Source organism: Trachemys scripta, chromosome 17 (genome assembly GCF_013100865.1).
Source record: "Trachemys scripta elegans isolate TJP31775 chromosome 17, CAS_Tse_1.0, whole genome shotgun sequence".
Taxonomy (NCBI): Eukaryota; Metazoa; Chordata; order Testudines; family Emydidae; genus Trachemys; species Trachemys scripta.
In genome coordinates, this window is record NC_048314.1 from 26,688,487 (window position 1) to 26,709,386 (window position 20,900).

Genomic DNA, 20,900 nt, shown 5'->3' on the forward strand with positions numbered 1-20,900 from the left:
CAAAGGATTATATAAACAAATATTTTCTCATTTAAAACAAACAAACCAACCAACCACCACCGACTGCATTGGACAGTATCTAATTAGGCCAATTAACAATTAGCTACTTTGGCAATAAACTGCCTTCCTAAAACTCTGTGTCCACTTACTGTGCCGTTTGAATTCCTTTTGCAGTTTGCTGATTTGATTGCTCTTTATTCTGCTTCCAGAGAGAGTTTTCATTTTCTTTGGTTTCAGTGTTGTTTTAAGACTGGGTCCAGCCCTTGCATCCACCACCTGAAATACAGCATGGATACATTTAATTCTCTCTGCCCACAATTCTGTATCAGAACTAGGGCCTGATCTACAGATAGAGCCGCTCTGGTCTAATTAAACATATTTTAAACCAATTTAGTTCACTTGTGCAATTTTGTGTGTTGACACTCATTTCAACTTGGCTTATATCAGGCCTAGGGCATGGCTACACTTGCTAGTTAGAGCACATTAAAGCAGCCCCGTGCGCTCTAACTCATGACATATCCACACTGGCCAGGCATGTAGAGCGCCCGGACTCTGCAGCTAGAGCGCTCCTGGTAATCCACCTTGGCGAGTGGAATAACGTTTGATGCGCCCCCCTGGAGCACCACAGCACCAGTGTGGACATCCTGGTCTGTTAATGCGCTCTGATCAGCCTCTAGAAGTGTTACACAATGCCTGTTCTAGCCACTCTGGTCATCACTTTGAACTCTACTGCCCTGCCCTCAGGTGACCAACTGTCAAACCCGCTCTTTAAATTCTCTGGGAATTTTGAAAATCCCCTTCCTGTTTGTTCAGCCAGGCATGGAGTGCTCTCAGCAAATCTTTCCAGGTGACCATGCCTCCACGCGCCAGGCGATCCCCAGTATGGAGCAATGGCGAGGTGCTGGACCTCAATGTTTGGTGGGGAGGAAGCTGTCCAGTCCCAGCTATGCTCAGCTGTAGGAATTACGATACCTTTGGGCAGATATCAAGGGACATGATGGAAAGGGGCCATGACTGGGACGCATTGCCGTGCAGGGTTAAAGTGAAAGAGCTGTGGAATGCCTACCGCAAAGCCCACGAGGCAAACAACCATTCCGGTGCTGACCCTGCGACTTGCCGTTTCTACAAAGAACTGGACACAATACAGGGGGGTGACCCCACCTCCATTCCAAGTACCACCATGGACACTTCAGAGCCCAGTTCAACAAGGCAGGAGGAAGAGGAGGAAAGCGGGAGCAAGGGTGCTGAGGAGGAGGAAGACACCCCGGAATCCCTAGATGCATGCAGCCAGGAGCTGTTCTCAAGACAGGTGAAAGTTAACCAGTCACAGCGGCCAGTGCTTGGGGAAGGAGAAACACCAGAGGAGGTTCCTGGTAAACGGCTTTTATTTTGGGAAGGAAGTTATTCGGTGCGGGCTCTTGGGATGAGGAGGATTAGGGCTGAATGCATGCCTAGATAGGGCATTGATGTGCTCTCTCACATCGCGGTAATCAGCCTCAGTGATCTCTTCAAAGGTCTCATCCAGAAGTTGGGCAACACGCTTGCGCAGATTTCTTGGGAGAGCCACTGTGGTCCTTGTCCCAGTCAGGATAACATGTCCGCACCCACTGTGCCGTGAGGGGCAGGGGAACCATTGCTGCACACAGGTATGCTGCATATGGGCCAGGCCAGAAGCCGCATTGAGAAAGACCTTGCTTCCCAGGTCACCCTCAGCAGCGAGATATCTTCCAGGACAAACTCATCCTGTGGAAAATGTGGGGAGAGTGCTCAGAATAGGGGCCCTCTGCAGCTGTTGGCTCTCCCCAAGGCACAGAAACCCAGAGGGCAGTACAGCTGTGAAACAATCAGTTCCCGGTTGACCCTGTGCTTACTCACCATTTTGGGGCTCCCGTGGGTTATGTGCGCTTGCTTTGGGATGGGCAAATTATGCTATTGTGTAGACTGTGCTTGCCCTTAAGTACGGGGGAATCATTGCTCTGTTTGGTGTCTACAATGCTTCCTCTGTTAAGTGTTCATTTTGCCTTTACAGATGCAACCTTGAGATCTCAGCCGTCCGTGTTATCACCGGCCGAAATACTCCAACGAATTAGGAAGAGGCCAAATAAAAGCAAAGAAGACATGCTGCATGAAGTCATGCAGCAGTCCCTTAATGAAAATCAAAAAGTGCAGGAGTGGCGGAAGAGTTAAAGGAGGATCCGCCAGCAGAATGAGGAGCGCTGGCACAAAAGCGCGGAGCTCCGGCAGCAAAGCACGGAGCGGCTGATAAGCATTATGGAGTGCCAAGCACACTTGATCCAGACGCTTGTAGCCATGCAGGTGGAGCACTACCATGCCCCTCTCCTCCCCTACCCCAGCCCTTGTCCCAAAACTCTTTCCCTTGTGCCCCCATGTCACCTCCAACCCACTTTTCCCCCAACATCCAGGTTCTTATCGCGACCAGCTGCCTCCAACACCTGTAGCTTCACCACCCAGCCCTGAAAACTACGACCCTTACCCACAGCACTCAGCCCCCATCACTATGCAGTATAGCCATCCTGAAGTGCAGCACTCACTGCACAGCACTCCAGACAGGAAGGCAAAGTATGATAACAGGACATATGCAAATCTGTGATTGTACTGTTCCCCCACCCCACCCCCTTGCCCTTTGTTTCCCAAGCAGTTGTGTTTCTTTTCAATAAATGAATGTTTTGGCTTTGAAAACATACTTCATGCAATAATAAAGAAAAAAAAGATACCTTAGCCCAGGAAAGCAAAAGGCACTGCAAGTCAACGTAGCAAAACAGCTTCCTACTAACATTGGAACCACTGCACGTCACGCCCGTGCAGGGCGCCTGACATTACTGGTAGCTTTCAGCCTCAAATTGCACCCTCAAGGTAAGCCTAATCCTTGCAGCCCCGCACTGGGCCCCTCTAATAGCCCTGCTCTCTGGCTGTTCAAATTCAGCCTCCAGGTGTTGAATCTCTGAGTTCCCTGCCTAAGTGAATTGTTCACCCTTCCCTTCACAAATGTTAGGGGAGGGTACAGCATGTGGAAATAATCGTGGGGATGTTGTCATCGGTCAGGTCCAGCTTCTCATACAGAGAGTGCCAGCAGCCCTTTAAATGGCCAAAAGGGCACTCCACAGTCATTCTGCACTGGCTCAGCCTGTTGTTGAACCGCTCCTTGCTGCTGTCAAGACTCCCTGTGTAGGGTTTCATAAGCCATGCCATTAAAGGGTAAGTGGGGTCTTCAAGGATCACAATGGGCATTTCCACTTCCCCTATGGCGGACTGGGGAAAAAAATCCTGGCTTGCAGCTTCCTGAAAAGGCCAGTGTTCCAAAAGATGCGTGAGTCACGGCCCCTTTCTGGGCCAGCCTGCGTTAATGTCACTGAATTGCCCAAAGTGATCCACAAGCCCCTGGAGAAGCATAGAGAAATACCCCTTCCGATTAATGTACTCGGAGGCTAGGTGGGCTGGTGCCAGAACTGGAATATGCATCCCATCTATCGCCCCTCCGCAGTTAGGGAAACCCATTTGTGCAAAGCCATCCACAATGTCCTGCATGTTACCAGAGTCCTGGTTCTTCTGAGCAGAATGCGATTAATGGCCCTGCAAACTTGCATCAACACGATTCCAATGGTCGACTTTCCCACTCCAAACTGGTTAGTGACTGATCGGTAGCTGTCTGGAGTTGCCAGCTTCCAGACTGAGAGCTGCCCTGCTTGTGGAGAAGCGGGTGGCTATTGCAATCTCGAGACTTTGTGCCGCAGGGAGGGGGCGAGCTCACCACACTGTCCCAGGAAAGTGGCTTTTCTCATCTGAAAGTTCTGCAGCCACTGCTAGTCATCCCAGACTTGCATGACGATGTGATCCCACCACTCAGTGCTGGTTTCCTGAGACCAAAAGTGGCGTTCCACAGTGGTGAGCATGTCCGTGAATGCCACAAGCAATCTTGTGTCGTATGCGTTATTCGAGTCGATATCATCGTTGGAGTCCTCACTGTCAATTGGGATCTTAAGGAGTAACTCGACTGCCAAATGTGACGTGCTGGCAAGACTCAGCATATTTCTCAGCAGTTCAGGCTTCATTCCCGCAGACCGAAACGGAAGACAGTGCGCGCAGTACAAAAAGAAAAAAAAAAAAAAATGTTGAAAGATGGCGCCAAATGTGGATGGAAGCACAGGGATTGCTGGGATGTGAACTGATGCATCATGGGGCCTTGGGACAGGACCCAGAATGCCCCGCCCCCTTCCCACAACCCACAGCGCCAGAATGGGAAGAGGTGCTATGTGGGACAGCTGTCCATAATGCACTGCTCCCAATGCTGCTGCAAGTGCTGCAAACGTGGCCACGCCAGTGTGCTTGCCGCTGTCAGTGTGGACAGACTGCAGCGCTTTCCCTAGTGCTGTCTCCAAAGGCTGAGGTACCAAAAATCACTGGTCACTTTGGTAACTCAAAGCACTCTACATCTGCAAGTGTAGCCATGCCCCTAGTCTACATGAGAAAGTAAAACTGGTTTAAAACAACAGCTTTAGTTAAACAACTGCAACTTTCTTGTGTATAAAAGGCTTCCAGTTTAGCTCACACCTTTAATTAAGGCCATTTAAACCAACAGAAGAGTGTCCACACTGGGTTTGCACAGGCTTTTAAATCAATTTACGCTAACTTCTGTGTTTAGGCAAGCCCCAAGCAATGAATGGCAGGTTTAGCTCCCTTGTTGCTGCCAAAAACTCTCCTGAAAAGATTGATGACTAAACCGCACCCCCCCCCCCCCCCACACACACAAAACTGGCTTTTTTCAACCGCAGGCCCAGAGCAGATTAATATATCAAATCAGAGAGTGGGAATGACTGTGACACAGTCATTTTAAGTATTTCACTAAGCCAAGCTGATTTATATGTTACTTAAGCAAGTCACCTTGCTTGTTCAAACTTTCCAAAAAAAGAATTCATCTTTGGGCTGAGGCCAAGTCTGGAATATTTAGTCTGAAGGGAGGATTCTGGAGAAATTTATGAGCATGTGAAAATGAGGTGGTAAAAAGAGAACTGTCTCCAACAATCACTTGTATCTTGCACACATAAGACATCTGAAGGCAGGGAATAGTCACACTTCAGAGCAGCTTTTACAGGTTCTGAGGAGTCAAGAGAAAACACCTGATGTCTCTCTCTAGTGGAGTGGACAGAAAGGGAACATGAATTACAGAGAGGAGAAAAAATTGTCAACTAACGTGATTCCAGTTTTTCTTTGATCCTGCTGGCAGTTTTTTCCATCTTTTCACCAAAAGGACACACGCATTGCAGATATCTCCTGAGCGGACTTCATGGAGCCTGACAAGAGAAGACCCTGTTTATTATTTAGCCTCTTGTAATCAACCCAAATAATATAAAGAGAGAGACAATAGATTCTCAGGCAAAGATTTTCCAAAGTGACCAGTGATTTTTGGTACCTCACTTATTTTGAATATCCAACTTGAGACACCTTAAAAGTGCTTACCCTACAGAAAAGTGCTCAACACTTTGGAGAATCTTGGCCTAACTGTATTAGAACAAACCTCATCCCTTCAAAGTTCATTTTTAAGTAATCCCAGTTGATCTGATGAACACTCCATTCAGCTCTTGAACTTTTCATATAATTTCAAATAAAAGCTCCGATCCTGTAAGAGTTCCATGTGCTGCACTCCTGCTGAATGCTATAGGTGCTCTGTGCACAGCCTAACAACTTGTAAACATTGGCATGAAGACCGCACTTGTTTGCTTTCAATAAGCTTGTTAAAAATGTTTCCCTTACAGTTAAATCTTTTTGGAATGATTCAAAGAAGGAGATAAATTATGGAAATTTTTTTGGCTAGTTAAGTAAAGGACTTTGAAATACCATAGAAGTGAATGACATGTCTGGGTTAGATAAGTCATTCTTTGATGACCCAGGGTAAGTCTGCAGGTTCTACTTTGCCAAACATACTGAATAAAGCATAAAAATGAAAGCATGTACCATACTGCAAGCTTCAAAACTCCAGTTTAAATAAAAATGCAGTGGACTGTGGCACAGCCTTCCTTTAGCCAAGGTCAGCAGCAAGCAAGCATGCAGATATGTAGCAGCTTTTACATTAAAAAAAAAAAAAAAAAAACCACCACACACGACAGCAGTCAGTAGAAGTCACTATAAAGACTCATGGGAAAAATCATTTCTTGACAAAGAAATATAAGAAAGGCAAAGAGGCCTGATCCTACAAAGGATCACTCAAGTGAATAATTTTTAACATGTGAGTAGTGCCAGTGTTGCCAATGAGACTAATCGTGTGTAAAACTAATCACAGGCGTAAGTCTTCCCAGGATTGTGGCCTAAAATCTCATGATAGCTAAGCAAACTGGGCTGAGAAGGGGAATAAATACTTTTATGGAAAGTTAGAATCTCAATCTTGTTGCACTAATTGCTATGGCTAATTACAAAGTAAAACACTAAAAAAAGTGTTAAATGTAATAAAAGTAGTAATTAGGAGCGAGTGTAGTCGCTCTGTTGCAGCGCTGTATGTACTCCACCTCTCCGAGGGGAATAGCGTGCAGCGCTGCAGGATCGGATTACACTAGCGCTTTACAGTGCTGTACTCGCTGCACTCGGGGTGTGTGTGTGTGTGTGTGTGTGTGTGTGTGTGTTTTCACTCCCCTGAGCACAGCAAGTTACAGCGCTGTACACCGCCAGCGTAGCCAAGGCCTCAGAAAAACTCCCATAGACCTGACGTCTGCATTCTTTTACACCTTGTACAGCAATTAACACCTGTGAAAAGGGAGTGCAAAGTGTTTCCACTCTGATTTGATAGCACTTTGCAATAGAGAACCAGAGGGCATAGGTCCTCAGCTGAGGCTGACTAAAGTCAATGCCGCGGTGCTGATTTACACCAACTGAGGATCTGGCCCAATGTTGACTGCCCCTCGTGGTAGAAGTATGAGGAAGCTGAAGACTACACTAGGCCTGATTCTGGTCAGAGCCTTCAGTACTTTCACTTGCTTTGAGTGAGGTTGATAACTTTTCATGCTTTGAGACAGAAATCCTGACTAACTAAAATGTAAACCCAATTTTGAATAGCAGGAGATCTTACCCAAAGCAGTTCTGGAAGTCTTTTTCATAACGTTTACTATCAGTGAAACGAGAGCTGGAAGACTTTGCTCTGCAGATACAGCAACCCTCTATACTCCGGTACATCTTTGGTTTATGGAAACCAAACATTTTTTCTTCTCTGCTGGAGCCTGTAGAACAAGCAGAAACAGTCATTGTTATCACTTTAAGATACAGCTCAAAGATAATTTAAAGGGAGGAGCAGCTTCATGTGCAACTTTGCAAACTGATGTTACATCACAGTCCAGAACAGACACCACTCGGAGGGAGTTGCTAAGGTATGCATGGTCACTATTTCACAGTGCATCTGAGGACAACAGGTGTTCAGAATAGGCTTACCTTGGTCAAGCACAAATAGTTGATGTCTCTTGCACCCCAAAGCAGAGGGTATTAAGAAAACCCAGACATGTGACAAGGTCACCTACAAAATTGTTTTAACACTTAAGAGCCACTTTAGAAACGACGGGGGGGGGGGGAAGGAGGGAGGGTTCTCTGTTTACTGATGTTCAGTGACTCCATAGCAAATATTCAGTTCACAAGTTTTTCCTAACTGCCCATATCGTCAAACTAAGTTGTGGCTCTCTGGTTTGCATACCACAACCAGTAATCCTGAAGTACATTATAGATGCAGTTAATGTGCAATGGAGGTATTTGTTGACTTCTGGTTAGAAAACAACTTTTTATGTCTAAGTTCAATTCCCCCCCGCCCCCCAGGGACTCCAAAAACAATAAAAGGGGAGCTCCAAGATGTTGTTGCCCTCATCCCCCAGTTACTTTCCAGAGTGGAACTGTACTTAGGCCCTGATCTGGCCAAGCGCTTAAGAACATGCATGATGACTTTAAACATTTGAGTAGCTCCATTCCAGTGCTCAAAGTTACACACATGCTTAAGCTATTATCTGACTCAGCCTTAATGCAAAACAAGGTTTTACAGGCCATCCAAAAATTGGAACTAGTCTATGTCATAAACACAGAGGTACCATTTCAAAAAGAATTTTTAAACCAACAGTGTTGTAACTTTGGCTTATACAACCCTGTTTAGTAAGCAAGGTTTGCCCTCTGCTGCTTATCATCAAGGACAACAAGCAGCCAAACTACACAGAAAAGGAATAGCTGCTTAGTAGGAGGAAGGTTCAACAGATAGGATTTCTCAGCTGGAACAGAAGTCAACGTATAGACCCAAAAAAAGAAAAAGGTGACACAAATAAGATAAGGTCTGAGAGTTTTTGTTTTTTTATCGTAAAACCAAGAGACCAAGTGATTACATTGTCAGAGACTCCATCATAATCCAGAAGATTGTTTGGGAGAAACCAAGCAAATTAACAGGTGCTGCTGAAGAGCTGCAAACGGTCAGCCTAGGCCTAGTGTTAGCTCTCTACATACACATGAATTTCCTCCCCCCCCCCCCCCCCCCCCCCAAGTAGTTGCAGCCCCACATAGGCTCTTAGGGCTCTCTCTTTAAAGGATCTGGAGGAAGACATCGCAGTAGGGTTTAAGCTAACCAACAGCTCTTCTAGACCCCAATGGAGAAGACCAGGATTTGGAGTCTTGTATAAAAACAAACACACACTCTCACTACAAACTGCCTAAAGAGTAACTGGATTTTTAGCAGCTTAAACCCAAACAAAATGGTTTATATTTTGGTGTAGTTCATTAAACCAGTTAATTATTTCTGCTGCAGTAGCACCCCATGCCACCGATCAGACTCAGGTCTCCGCTGCGATAGGTGCTGTACAAACACATAGGAAGACAGAATCTAGGCTCCAAAGAGCTGGGTTTGACAAAACCACTTGCCCATTCATCAGTGGCAAGGGGAAACTCCCTGCCAGGTCTCAGGGACTTCACCAGTCGATCCTACAGAATCCAAGCATTCATTTTCAACAAAGATGAGGTTTCAAGCCCTAACACTCAGGAGGTAAGTCCCCAAATGTGACTTACAAAGCGTTGCCTTCTTGACTCTGCAGGCAGACAGCCTGAAATTGCTAAAGGCCCAAATCCTGATTCCTGCTCACAGCCCAAGCCGGCATGCTGAGGAATTCCTCCAGTGTTAGAACAAAAGCAGTCTCCACTGCTCTCTCCACTCCAGCCCATTGCACAGCCATCATTCTAGCCTCAGGGCTGCACTTGGCTTTGAGCCATTCACTCACTTCTGTGAAGGAAGAATAGAAGCAGCTGATCCACCTGCCCGGTCCTCAAATTCTGGTGTGCTGGCACAGGAGCTCCCCTGGGAGGAGCTGGGCTCTGCCATTCACAGATGTGCACATTGCCAGCGAAGGCTCCCCAAAATCCTACCCCACCACTCCTGAGCCATCCAGGTTGACTGCAAGAGGGCCATCCGCCATCCAGGAGTACTTTGCTGGATTATGGCCTGTGGAAAACTGGACAAGTGACCTGAATGGCGTGTCAAGGGTTGGTTAAGCTCAAAACTACTCTGTTCTTGCACAAATAAGTCTCCAGTTGCAGTACTGGGTAATTTCTGGCAAAGAAGGGAGGAAAATCTGGTTCCATGAAATGTGAGTCAGGAAGCTAAGAAGGGCAGCAAGACAAACATAAATAAAGATTTAGGCTGTCTTCCCACTATGACAATGTAGAGCCAATGGGCATTATACATGTCCAAGTAGGTCCAGTTAGTCTCCCCTGATTAACAAGATGCAGGGGGGGGGGGGGGGAACACCACACACATGATTCCAGGCACTAAGGAGTTATATATTCTGCATGTCTGCTTATATATTTTGTTACCATTCAATGTGCCCCTTCAAAAGTCTCTTGACCGTATGGTATTTACCAAGCCTTTTGAGATAGCCAGTCAACATATTCACCTGGGAGTTTGTAACAGTTATTTTAGGTTTTGTTTATGGCAACTCAACGTTTAGCCTCCAGCTTGGTATGCTTCACTTTACAAAGTTTGGTACTGGCTGCTGGTACTTCTGTCCCACTGGTGAACCTAATAACCCATGTAACAAAAACCTTTATCTTTACAGGAGAGGCATGGAACTGGTCTTGGAAATTTGTCTTGATTGTTCACTTGGGGAACATTTGTAAGCTTGAGTCGCTAGGAAATGTGGGATGTCTCTGCTACTACCAAGTATTTATATTGTAGTGGGACAAGAATCACCATTTTACAATTAACACTTGAACAAGGATTGGCGTCAGATATTTATAGTAAATATTCTGTTGTGGGATTGTTGCTTCCATTCTCACAGGCACAGCCTTTCAGCGCCAAATTTCAATAGAAGGAAAAACTAGTGCCATCTGTTTCCCAGCTGATGAATGGACAGCAACAGTATCACCATACGTCATTCTTGGATTGAGAAAAAAAGTTACTAGAGAAACCACAAGTATAACAGATTTCTCTTTGACATCTGTGTCCAAATGCAGTGTTATAAATGGAAGGCGTCAGTACAGAGTCACATTTAATCCACACAGTTGCCATTTGAAACGATACACTAAACATACTGTCAGCTGATGAATTCAATAGCTAATATAGATCACATTGGAGTTTAAGGGCGCTGACCAGCACTGCTATACTTAAAGCAGTGTCTGCTTTTCCATTCTAAGCTGTAATTATGTGCCCAATCATTGCTGACACCTAGTTCCTATCGGAGTGAGGCATGCTTAAAGACTGCATAACTAGGACCTTAAAAGATTTATCTTGTAAAGTTTTGTATCTTAAGATCCCAAATCAGAAACTTTGGGTTAGATCTTCAGCTAGTGCAAATCAGCACAGCATCTACACTGGCTGAGGATCTGGCCTTGAACGTGCAGACTGAAATGTATCCATACTGAAGGACAGATATTTGGTTGCTGTAAACGGGTGTAGCTCCTTTAACTTCAGGGGAGTTACATCAGTTTTCACCAGCTGAGGATTTGGCCTGTTATATTTAAATCCACTAGATTTCATCTTTTAAACTACCAGCCATGTGGGAGTCAGAAGGGGATGCTATGCGGCAAGGAATTCCAGCAGAGGCAAGACAGGATTCCTCCTGGATCTCTGGGGGAAAAACACACTTGTACTCTAAGAGCAGTAGTTGAAGTAGACCGAAGCAGGTGTGGGAGTGCTCACTGTACCAGCCACACAGGAAGGGGATCTGCGGGAGTTTCCCCCTTTCTTTTAGCAAAGAAGATGGAGTTGCACTCCCCCTACTCTCATCTACTTGAATTCTTGCTCAGCAGCAATTCTGCCACAATCTGAAAGGATGCAGGGTGCACTCTCCTCTGCAATTTTACCAGTGAGCCTGGAGGGATAAGGGGAGTACAGGGCCAACACCCCACCCCCTTTGCTAGTATCATCAGAAACACTTTCAGGAAGCAGAGCCCCTTCTGCCTAACAGATCTGGGGTCAGCCCATGAGATAGGGGAAGGTGGGAAGAAAAGACTCCTTGCACATCTACGCATGGCTGGGCACAAAGTTAGCCTACACCACACACAAAGTTATTTCCACTTTTATGGACTAGTCAGGACAAGAACTGGGGATCAGAGTTCCCTCTGCAAAAGTTGATGCTAACATGAACATCTGCATGAGAAGCAGGAACACAGAAATGCTTGCTCTGTGTCAGATGTGCATGAAATCCTCTCAACTTGGAAATAAACTGTGAATCCTGAACTCTAATCTTTCCAAGGGAAGGAGAAGCTAACTTTCAGGGATTTATTGTTGTTCGGTTGGTTGCTTTCTAAAAAATGGGGAAGGGTGGCTATTTCCTTTTGCCTTTCCAGATTCCTTCTGCATTCTTCTGACCACCGAGGTTGAAGGGAAAAACACCTTCAAAATAGAAAAGAAACTCAAAGACATATATAATTCCATTTTTATACCTAAACAAACAAAAAGAAACATACACCTGAAATTTGTGACACTTGCAGAGAAACATTCCATGGGCTGTTTCACAAAGAAAGCAGCTTATCTGAAAAGCAGAGGGATGGCATTCCAAACACTCAGCACCTGCTCTATTCCTGCCTCCCTGCTCCAGCCCTGAACTCGTTCACCCTTTGCGCAGCCCAAATTCTTCACTTGGAAGGGCAGAGAGGAGTAAGAAGGAACCATGCTGCTAACCTGATTTCTTCCTCTGACCCACAACAATGGTCTAGATTCTTGGCTGGTGTAAAGCAGCGTAATTGCCTTGAAGTGAGTGGAGTCACACTGGTTGGCACCAGCTGAGGATCTGGCCCACACATATTGATGCAGGCTGCTCCTGTCAGCAAAATCTCACAATGATTTCTACTGCACATGGATAAAGCAGCGAAATATCCAAGAGTATTTTCTTAAAAGATACTGAAATAAAGGAAAGAGCATAAACCCTGGAATGCACACCTGCACATGAGAACAATGACTTCTTCCAAAACAGCCTATGCCATGAGCGGAGTTGCCAGTCTCCCTAGTAAATACTTCAGGCCTCTCCCTTGGCTGGAATAAACTGGTATAGTCCGACTGAAATCAATGGCGTTATGTCAATTTCCACCAGCTGAGGATCTATCTGCCTTTGAATCTTTGATAAAGAAATCACTCACCCCAAAAGGGTGCGTCGTCCAAAAGGAGACCGTCGCTACAGAGTTGTGAAGTTAAAACTGGGCCGTAACCAACTGTATTTTAATGGTGTCTGAAGTGGAAAGGCTCCAAGGAAATAAACAAGAAAACTAGTGTCAACTAAAAATGCTACTTTCATCTTCACATAAAGAGAGAGAGCAATGTAAAAAGTGTTCCAGTGCAAAATGAGGAGACTAGGATTGAAGTGTGCAACCTTGAAACTCCATATACACACACACACACACAACATAAATTCTTTTAATATCTGCCCATCTACCTACTCACCACACCTCCCAAAAAAACAAAAAACAAAAGACCCCACAATACGTGTTGGTGAAAAGATCAAGAAATATTTCAAGGGTACTCTGCAGTCAGTACTGTATCGGCACTTTAGAATGAAACTTCACCCTGTGAACGTTGTACTTTATCATCAATGTGGCCCAGGGAAAGTTAAAACTGTTAAAACTAGATTACCTGGAATGTTTTTACCTCCAAGAACATGTATGCCAACTCCTGTGCAGCTAGTCCTCTGCAACAATGCCGTGCTTGTGAGGTTTCACAGAACTCAATGAAACTTTAACATGTACCAAATACAAATGGCAGACCAATGGCCTGGTCATGAAATTAGAATGGTTGACATTTATTTACGGTGGTTGACCCACTTGTAGTATAGTAGCTATGTCAAAACTATTATGGGTAAAATTTTTCAAAAAAGTCACCTAGATGTCTCCATCTCATTGATTTTCAGTGGGACACAGGCACTTAAATTATTTAGACCATTTTGAAAATGCAACTTAGTGCCTAACTCACTTTGGTGCTTTTGTAAAAAGTTGCCACTACAGGAAAGCTGGTGTGTGCTGGGCAAAAAACAAAAACAGGATTTTCAGAGGGAAAAAATGTGGTGGTGGGGGTGTTCCATCTGCAGCCATTCCAACTTGAGCCATGATCTTATCACCTCCTATAACCTAACCAGGGTCAAATCCAGTCAACCCTTGAATGGGAGATCTCCAAGGAAAACCTGCGGTACTGTATGAGTGGTGGTGGTGATTCCACTACCGAAGCTCATCTGAGTCAGTACAAACCAATGGCTCAGCACTGTGTCTGGGACCACATGCTTTCTGAGGTGCAGTCTTTTACATGAGATTTGAAAATCAGTGTCATGAGCACTTGTGATCGTTAAATATCTCGTGGCTATTTTAGCAGGAGCAGTGAAGATTTTTTTTTTATTGTGTTAAAAAGTGTAAAGTGCTTTACTTATGATACAAACGCCTTTTTAGTTAAGTAAACTGACTAATTCCCCCACACACACACCCCCATTTGGACTTTGAGCTGATAGATCAAACACCAACATATTATCTGGTAATCGGAGAGCCAGTCTTGAGAGTTGTGAAATGGAGTCCCACCCCTCCATTCCGGTTATCCCCTCAATTTTCAAACCACCTCTTCCAACCACATACTTCTTGTTTCTTCTGGCACCTGTTTTCCAACAGTGAAAAGCCTCACGAACAACTGTTGCTTCAGACTTAAAGGAAACTGGCAATATTAAGAACTATTAATCTCATCCAGTGTAACAATGTGTTAAGTCACAGAGTGCTGATAAAAATGAATAATTATATAGCATATGGGAACCAACCCCCTTGTCTGCCTGCTAACAGTTTGGTGACAGAGAGAGAACTGCTCAGCATCAGCATGTACCATAAAAGGCCCAAGACTGCCACGGTTTTAAAGGTGGTTTTGTTATCTGTTAGTTTGTTTTAATTCATATGAATTTTAGTTACATTTTCACACACAGTCGTCTAGTAAATAACAGACTTTTATCTGTAAACCCCCACAAATGTTAGGCTCCAGGCTCTCAAATGACAGTCATCTGCCAACTAACACTTGGGGGGGGGGGGAATTTTCAGAAGTGACAGAGCACAAGTCCCACAGACTTTCAGTGGGAGCTGGGGGGTCTAGTGTCTTTAGGTGCTTTTGAAAATTCCACCACTTGTCACCTAAGGCCTGATCCTGCACCAGTAACTTCAAAAGCAATTTTGCCATCAGCTTTAACGAGAGGACAATTGGGCCCTATCTATGTGGCAAAGACTTAATCCAGTGCTCTCAGAAGTCAGAGAGAGAAAAATAAAATAAAATAAAAAAATAAAAGACTCCCATTTACTCCAATGGGTTTTGGATCAGGCCCCAAATCCTGTCAACATTACTGAAGTCAGTCAGGAACCTCATGCACCCACTGTACTCTGGATCTCATGAAATCTGCTCCGACTATTTCAAAAACCCATAAGGTCTTGTACAGTAGGTCTAGCTACGCACAAGCCACAATACCTCTGCATATGCTCTACATACAGCTTCTCACCTTTCAAAGGGACCACTGCTTGGGGTATAGATAAACAGTAAGCTCCACGGGTGTCATCTTATAACCGTTCACCAGCACTCAATTAAAGGAAAAGAAAAAACACATTTCTGACTATAGTTTTTAGTCTACTCTTTGGCTTCTGCTGTGGATGCTAAACACTTGAGCAATTTTGAAAGTCTGGCCTCGTAACATTTAATGGTTCTTCTCCTCCACTCCCCAGATATTTACTGGAAATGCACCTAGAAACTATTTGAAAGACATTCTATAAATGCAAAAAAAAACGAACACATACATACAAGTCTGAGATCAGGCCACTCATATTGCATATGTAATAAACTTGCTTATGAAATGCTATAAAGCATATACAACTATCTTCCAACACTTCATATATCAGCTGGCTTACACTGTTTAAAATCCTCAAAGCAAGTGGATCATGTTATGGATCAACTGCTTGCCAAACTATGTTAAATAAGTGAAACTACAGTGTTTTCTTCATTTGCAGTCATAACAAATACCACCTAATTTGCACCCAGAGGACTGCCAATCTATAGAGGAAAATCTAGGGCGGGGGGGGGGGGGGGGGAAAGAGACTATATGTAGGGGCAATGACAACAAAAAACACTCCCCACAGAGAGTGAGACAGTCAGAGGAAGCTTTGGATACAGAAGGAATTCAGGATTTAGTCACTGCTTACTACCAGTGTACTGTTCTGAACTAGATAGTACAGCAAAAAAGGTAAACAAGAAGAGCCATGACAGAAATCCCTTCAGTAATACAACTGGGGGGTGAACATACTAAGAAAAGAAGATAGACATTTATGCCAAATGACACAAGTAGGTTTGTCTGGAAAGGCTACTGCCTGTCCAAGTTATTAACACACTTTTTTGTAATTTTTTGTATTAAACAATTAATTTGACGTTCTGTTTCAGGTTTTAACCCCACAACTAAACTGGTAACCGCCTGAAGATATTTGTAATGGGCATGATAACAAAGTGGGGTATCACAAAAAAGGAGTTCTACAGTTATTTTTCTGCCTAAAAAAACCCTTGCAGTAAACAGACACCCCAAATCTGATGATAGAACACATAGGTGGCAAAATGGAAAACTATGTAGTTATTGGACCAACACTGCCAGTTAACACAGAATACTGAATCACATAATTTGAAGATGACTTAGCCTCAAAATTTGACCAAAAAACCAACCAAACAAAAAAAAAAACAACACAAAATTCTTCGTCAGGACTGAAATCCTAGTTCCACTGAAGTCAATGGCAGACCTCCCACTGATATCACTGAGGCCAGGATTTCACTGCAGATGTTTTACCTGCAGCCTGGCTACCGAAAGGAACACCCAGGCAAAGTTTTGTCTTTCATCCATACCCCAACCAGGGAGAAACTAGAGTTAAGGTAAGGGGGGGGGGATATCAGCAGGGCATTCAGCACCAGTGCACAGCAGCTCACTACAAGCACTGCCTGCTGGAACAAAGACCAGCCACCCCCAGTCACCTCAGCAAGGACGACCTACTTTTCAAAGAGGCCATGATGATCAGGTAGACAACAAGCATGAGGGTCACAGGCACACACTGGCTGGCATAGGAGTCCCCAGCGTGACCAAGTCCTTTTCAGAGGTAAACAAGAGGATTTAAAAAAAGGAGAAAAATCAAGTGTGCTATGGTGTGCTGCGGGAAGAGACGTCTGTTCCTCAGAGCACATTGCAAAACACAATCACTGTCCCGAGGACTCAGCGAAAATGCCTAGGCTTGCCATTTAATAAGGGAGAGGCACCATTCAGAACTATTCAGGACTGGGGCAAAATTTAACGCAGGAGCCATTAGAAACATAGGAGAGTCCCTAGCAGGCAAGCACGGAAACTGGAATCGGACCCCAGCAACGTTTGCTGGATATTTAAACAGGCAGCCCCAACCTTTTAACTCTTTATCTGCAAAGCCGGTAAATGCAATTTAAACTAGCCTTGAATTATGCTTTAAAAACAAAAAGTCTTCCCTCCGCCAGGACTAGCAGTGTTTGGAGGCAGGGGGCGGGGGGAGGATTGCTATGGCAAAGCGGTTTGGGAAAGGGGACATTTCCACGAGCCAGCTCCTAATCTCCCGAGTGCTGGCTGCAGTCTAGGCGGGGAGAAATCGGGTCACAGTCGCCGGCACTGATTTCCCGAAGCCAGCCACACACACGCACGGAAAAGTGACACGTAAGGTGCAGTCACGCACCTTCCTCTCTCACGCTACTTTGCTGCGGTCTTCCACGGCGCGGGCTGCGTGGAAAAGATGCATTAGCGGCTGCGCCCTTGGCAGGGGAAAAGGTGCGTGACGGCAGCGGGCAAGATTGCACCCGCCGGCCAAGCCCCGAGTGAAAGTTACTCCACAGCGTTTTCTGCCGGAACAAAAGGGGCGAAAACGCCCCCCCCCCCCCAGCTCGACAGCACTTCCTGAATATTGCACCCGCTCACCCACAAGCACAGAGCTCGTGCTGCCCAACAGGGCCCTTCACTCACCTCATCCTACACTGAGCTGCTGCCGCTTGCTGCTACCGCTGCGGAGAGGTTGGAGCTGGTTCCTCATGGCTTCACCCTGACGTAATTCAAACATGGCAACAGTTCGACTTCAAAGGGAACCCTACAGACCTCCCATAAACACACACACACAGCCGAGGGACCGCTGCGAAGAGCCCTTTAAAGCGTCCGCACCAACCCCCAGCATTAAGCAGCGTTCGGGACCGGCGCAGCTGCAATTCCGTGCGTGGACTAATCTGCAGCTTTTACACAGAAAAGTGAAAGGCGCTTCCTCTCCTGCATGCTTTTAGACACACAAACACGCCGCCTCCTCCCTGCACACAGCATGGTAACCTCACAGCAGCGTGCGTGCCCCTAAACTTTAACTTCCCCAAAAGTCTTCCAGACACAAAGTCAAGCTCAAAACTTCCCCAAGACACGAATCTGTCGCATCAACTCCCCCGCCAGCCGTCCTCTCCCTGTCGTTTAATAACAGTCCGTGTTTCGGTGAGCAGACTGGATTGCAGTCACGCAGTTGTAGAGCTAGTACTGCCTGCAGCACATGCAAGCCCTTTGTTTTCCCTTCAGCCTGGTTTTGCCTACGTGCAGCATCAAGGAGATGTCGACTGTTTTGCGAAATGCATCAAGAGATTTAAAGATCGTGCTAACTAGTAAGATTCCTGATCGACCAGAAAAAACAAGCCCCCACGAAATGGAGAATGTAACTACAAGTTAAACTTCGTTGCGTTCTACATGGAAACAGTTTAACTAAAAGAGGAGACAAGAAAAGCAGTTACTTTCACTCGCCCTCTGCTTTGAAAGTGGTAAGACGCCATCACCATAAAGTCACACTGTCCTGACGCTAACAGGACACCACTCTGATCGATAACAAGGCATTTGCAATAGAAAAGGTTAAAAACTAAAGCAAGCCTGCAACCTGCGCACGTGTCATGTCAGATTGCACACACACAATTTCTGTCCATTTCAGGTCACTTGAGCGCTAAATCCGACACCCTTTCTAAAAACAAGCCAAGTCAAGACAACAATTTCCCCATTCCTCTCCCCCGACCAAAAAAAAAAAAGAGAGAGAGAAAAATTACATTGACACTGCAATGATTGCCTCCTGCCACTCACGACGCAACAACTTCTCTGCGCTCAAAAATAAAGCTACAGGTGTATAATTAGTAACATAAATGTACAAGATCCCGGAGAACGTTCGAAAATGGAACTTTTCTCTCGTAACCATTCTAAAGCCCAAACGGGTTCTGGAATCCCTAGCGATTTAGGCGCCCGGATTCCTTCTTTTTCTCATTATCACATCCGCATCTCTCGCCCAAGCTGAGCAAATAATGCCAAACCGCGTGCATACAGTAACGGGCCGCAACAGACCTGGGAAGCAGCACCAACAACAGGCCAAGCTAATCTCAGCCCCACTGTCTCCCCCGCCCCCCCCCCCCCCCAATAAACCAAACAAGCCCACATTCTTCTTTCAAAATCACTTAACTTGAATTTACAAACTGGAAGGAACATTGTATCTTCCAGCTTCCACCTCATTACAAAGTGCACTAAGAAAAGGTTCTCGAGCCACTCAAAACATTCACTAAGCGACGGTTTGATACACTCCCCCTTACTACGGCTCCTGGAAGAATGTCCCTTAAACTGATATTTCCCGGTAACACCTTGAACTGGGTACACAGTTTCTCTAACCAACAGAATTGCCTGGGATCACTTTTCCAGTGATATCTTCAGGAATTAACTCGCCCTCTCTCTTTGGAAGAGAACATTTTGATTTCACTTTAAGTCCCAGTGCGAAGCTGGATCTGGAACAATGCAATCGGCATGTTCGCTACACTGTTAGCATTTGAAATTATAGTTCTCAAGTTATTATTTCAAAAAAAGAACGAAAAATCGATGCCGCACACAGGGCAGTGGGTGTCAAAACTGTTTCGGACAGGAAAGTGTTTTTCCTGCAGTAAAAGGCAACCTCCAAAAATAACTTGTTTTATTGAATAGAACGGCTGATTGGTTTCAGGGTTTTTTTTTTGCTTTTATCAAAGAGGCGTCTCACTTTTTGGTTTAGTAAAAAAATTCACAAGTGGAGAAAAACATTAAATCACTTACCTCTGAACTGCAGTCCCCAACAAATCAATAGCGTGGTGTGTTGTGTGCGATGAGCTCCCCCCTCCTCTGCGGAACGCGCAACCTCGTTGTGTAGCTCCCCGGGTCTTCATGCAACTGCTCCTAAAGTCAATTCTCATTTACATAGCTCGCTTTCCTCCCCCTCTCTCTGCGCAAGCGTCGTTCCCACGGCTCAATTCTACTCAATCGAGTTCTTTTGCATACGCGCCCCATTGTCCTTTTAAGGGAGAAAGGCCCGCGCGGGAAGCCTGGGAGGAGGGGGTGGTGCGGCCCATTGTGACGGTGGCGATGACTTCACACAAACAACCCACTCCCCGCCCCCTCTCAATGGAGTAGGAGGAGATTGTAGCCAAATGGAATCACAACAATGAGTGCTGCTGTGCAATACCTGGTGGGGGGGAAACGGTGCCAGGTGCTGCAAATCTTTCCTTTGCAAGTTACTTAGGAGACCTTCTGCCAAATGTCACGCTCACTCACGCCTCACTTCAGGGTGGGTTTTTGTGTTTGTGGGGTTTGTTTGTGTGGTAAAGGAATCTCACTGCTGCCTATGCGGGAGGATTTTGCTTATCTTTCAAGTGAAATACTTGGGATTGCCGAGGCTCTATGGCTACCTGCCTACAATGAGAAACTGAAAAGCCTGAGGTTTTCCCCTTGAGGAACCAGCCACCACTACTACCCCTTGGCCGGCTACTCCCAGTTTGCTCACTTTCCTTTGAAAAAGAATTGACAATGTCAGAACTTTTTGAACTGTCTAAAATAATACCTACCCCCTTTTTTTTAAAAGGACAATAGTGAGGTCTGTCCCCTTTGGGCCTGGCTAGACAGGAACTCACTGTCTTCTTGCACCTCTGACCCAGGGTTCCCAAACTTTTGTGCAAAATGGACCACATTTTAATAGAGATTGTTACAAGCAATTGCTTACATTAGAAAGTAATCATAGGAAAGTTAAGTAAATACTCTGATCACTTGGTTTTCTCAGATCCACACTTTGGGAATCTTTGCTTTAGTCTATTTCACATTTGGATATGGATACATCCTCCGCCCAGCACCTGTAACCTCAGCACCACTACCAAAAGTCCAAGATTTTGGAGACAGTTTTGAGAAATTCCCTATATGCCAAAATCTCAGTCCAAAAGTCAGAGGTTGGTCAGGTCTGGCAGTATGTTTGTTCTGGCTCCAACTTCTGTGATAAACATTCTGGGGAATTTAGAGGTTTGGCTTCCATTAAAAGCCATGGTCTTTGTCAGACAGGTGAGCCCATGACTGAGACAGATTCGACAAAAGGACTCCATT

At 45.3% G+C, this 20,900-nt stretch overlaps 1 protein-coding gene across 4 annotated transcripts; it reads right to left on the minus strand.

The window, feature by feature from the left end:
- On the minus strand, window positions 1-19,815 carry LOC117867223 (SIN3-HDAC complex-associated factor-like). 4 transcript variants are annotated; one of them, XM_034752070.1, is made up of 4 exons: window positions 18,569-18,829; window positions 7,076-7,223; window positions 5,210-5,309; window positions 1-276 (listed from the first exon to the last, which is right to left on the minus strand). In XM_034752070.1, exons 2-4 carry the CDS (start codon window positions 7,201-7,203, stop codon window positions 100-102), a joined length of 405 nt encoding a protein of 134 aa, XP_034607961.1. In that variant the 5' UTR covers window positions 7,204-7,223; window positions 18,569-18,829; the 3' UTR covers window positions 1-99. The 4 variants fall into 4 exon arrangements, with proteins under 4 accessions (XP_034607961.1, XP_034607960.1, XP_034607962.1 ...); XM_034752069.1 differs by lacking the exon at window positions 18,569-18,829 and adding an exon at window positions 17,472-18,060; XM_034752071.1 differs by lacking the exon at window positions 18,569-18,829 and adding an exon at window positions 17,188-17,303.
- Between the last annotated feature and the right edge of the window lie 1,085 nt (window positions 19,816-20,900).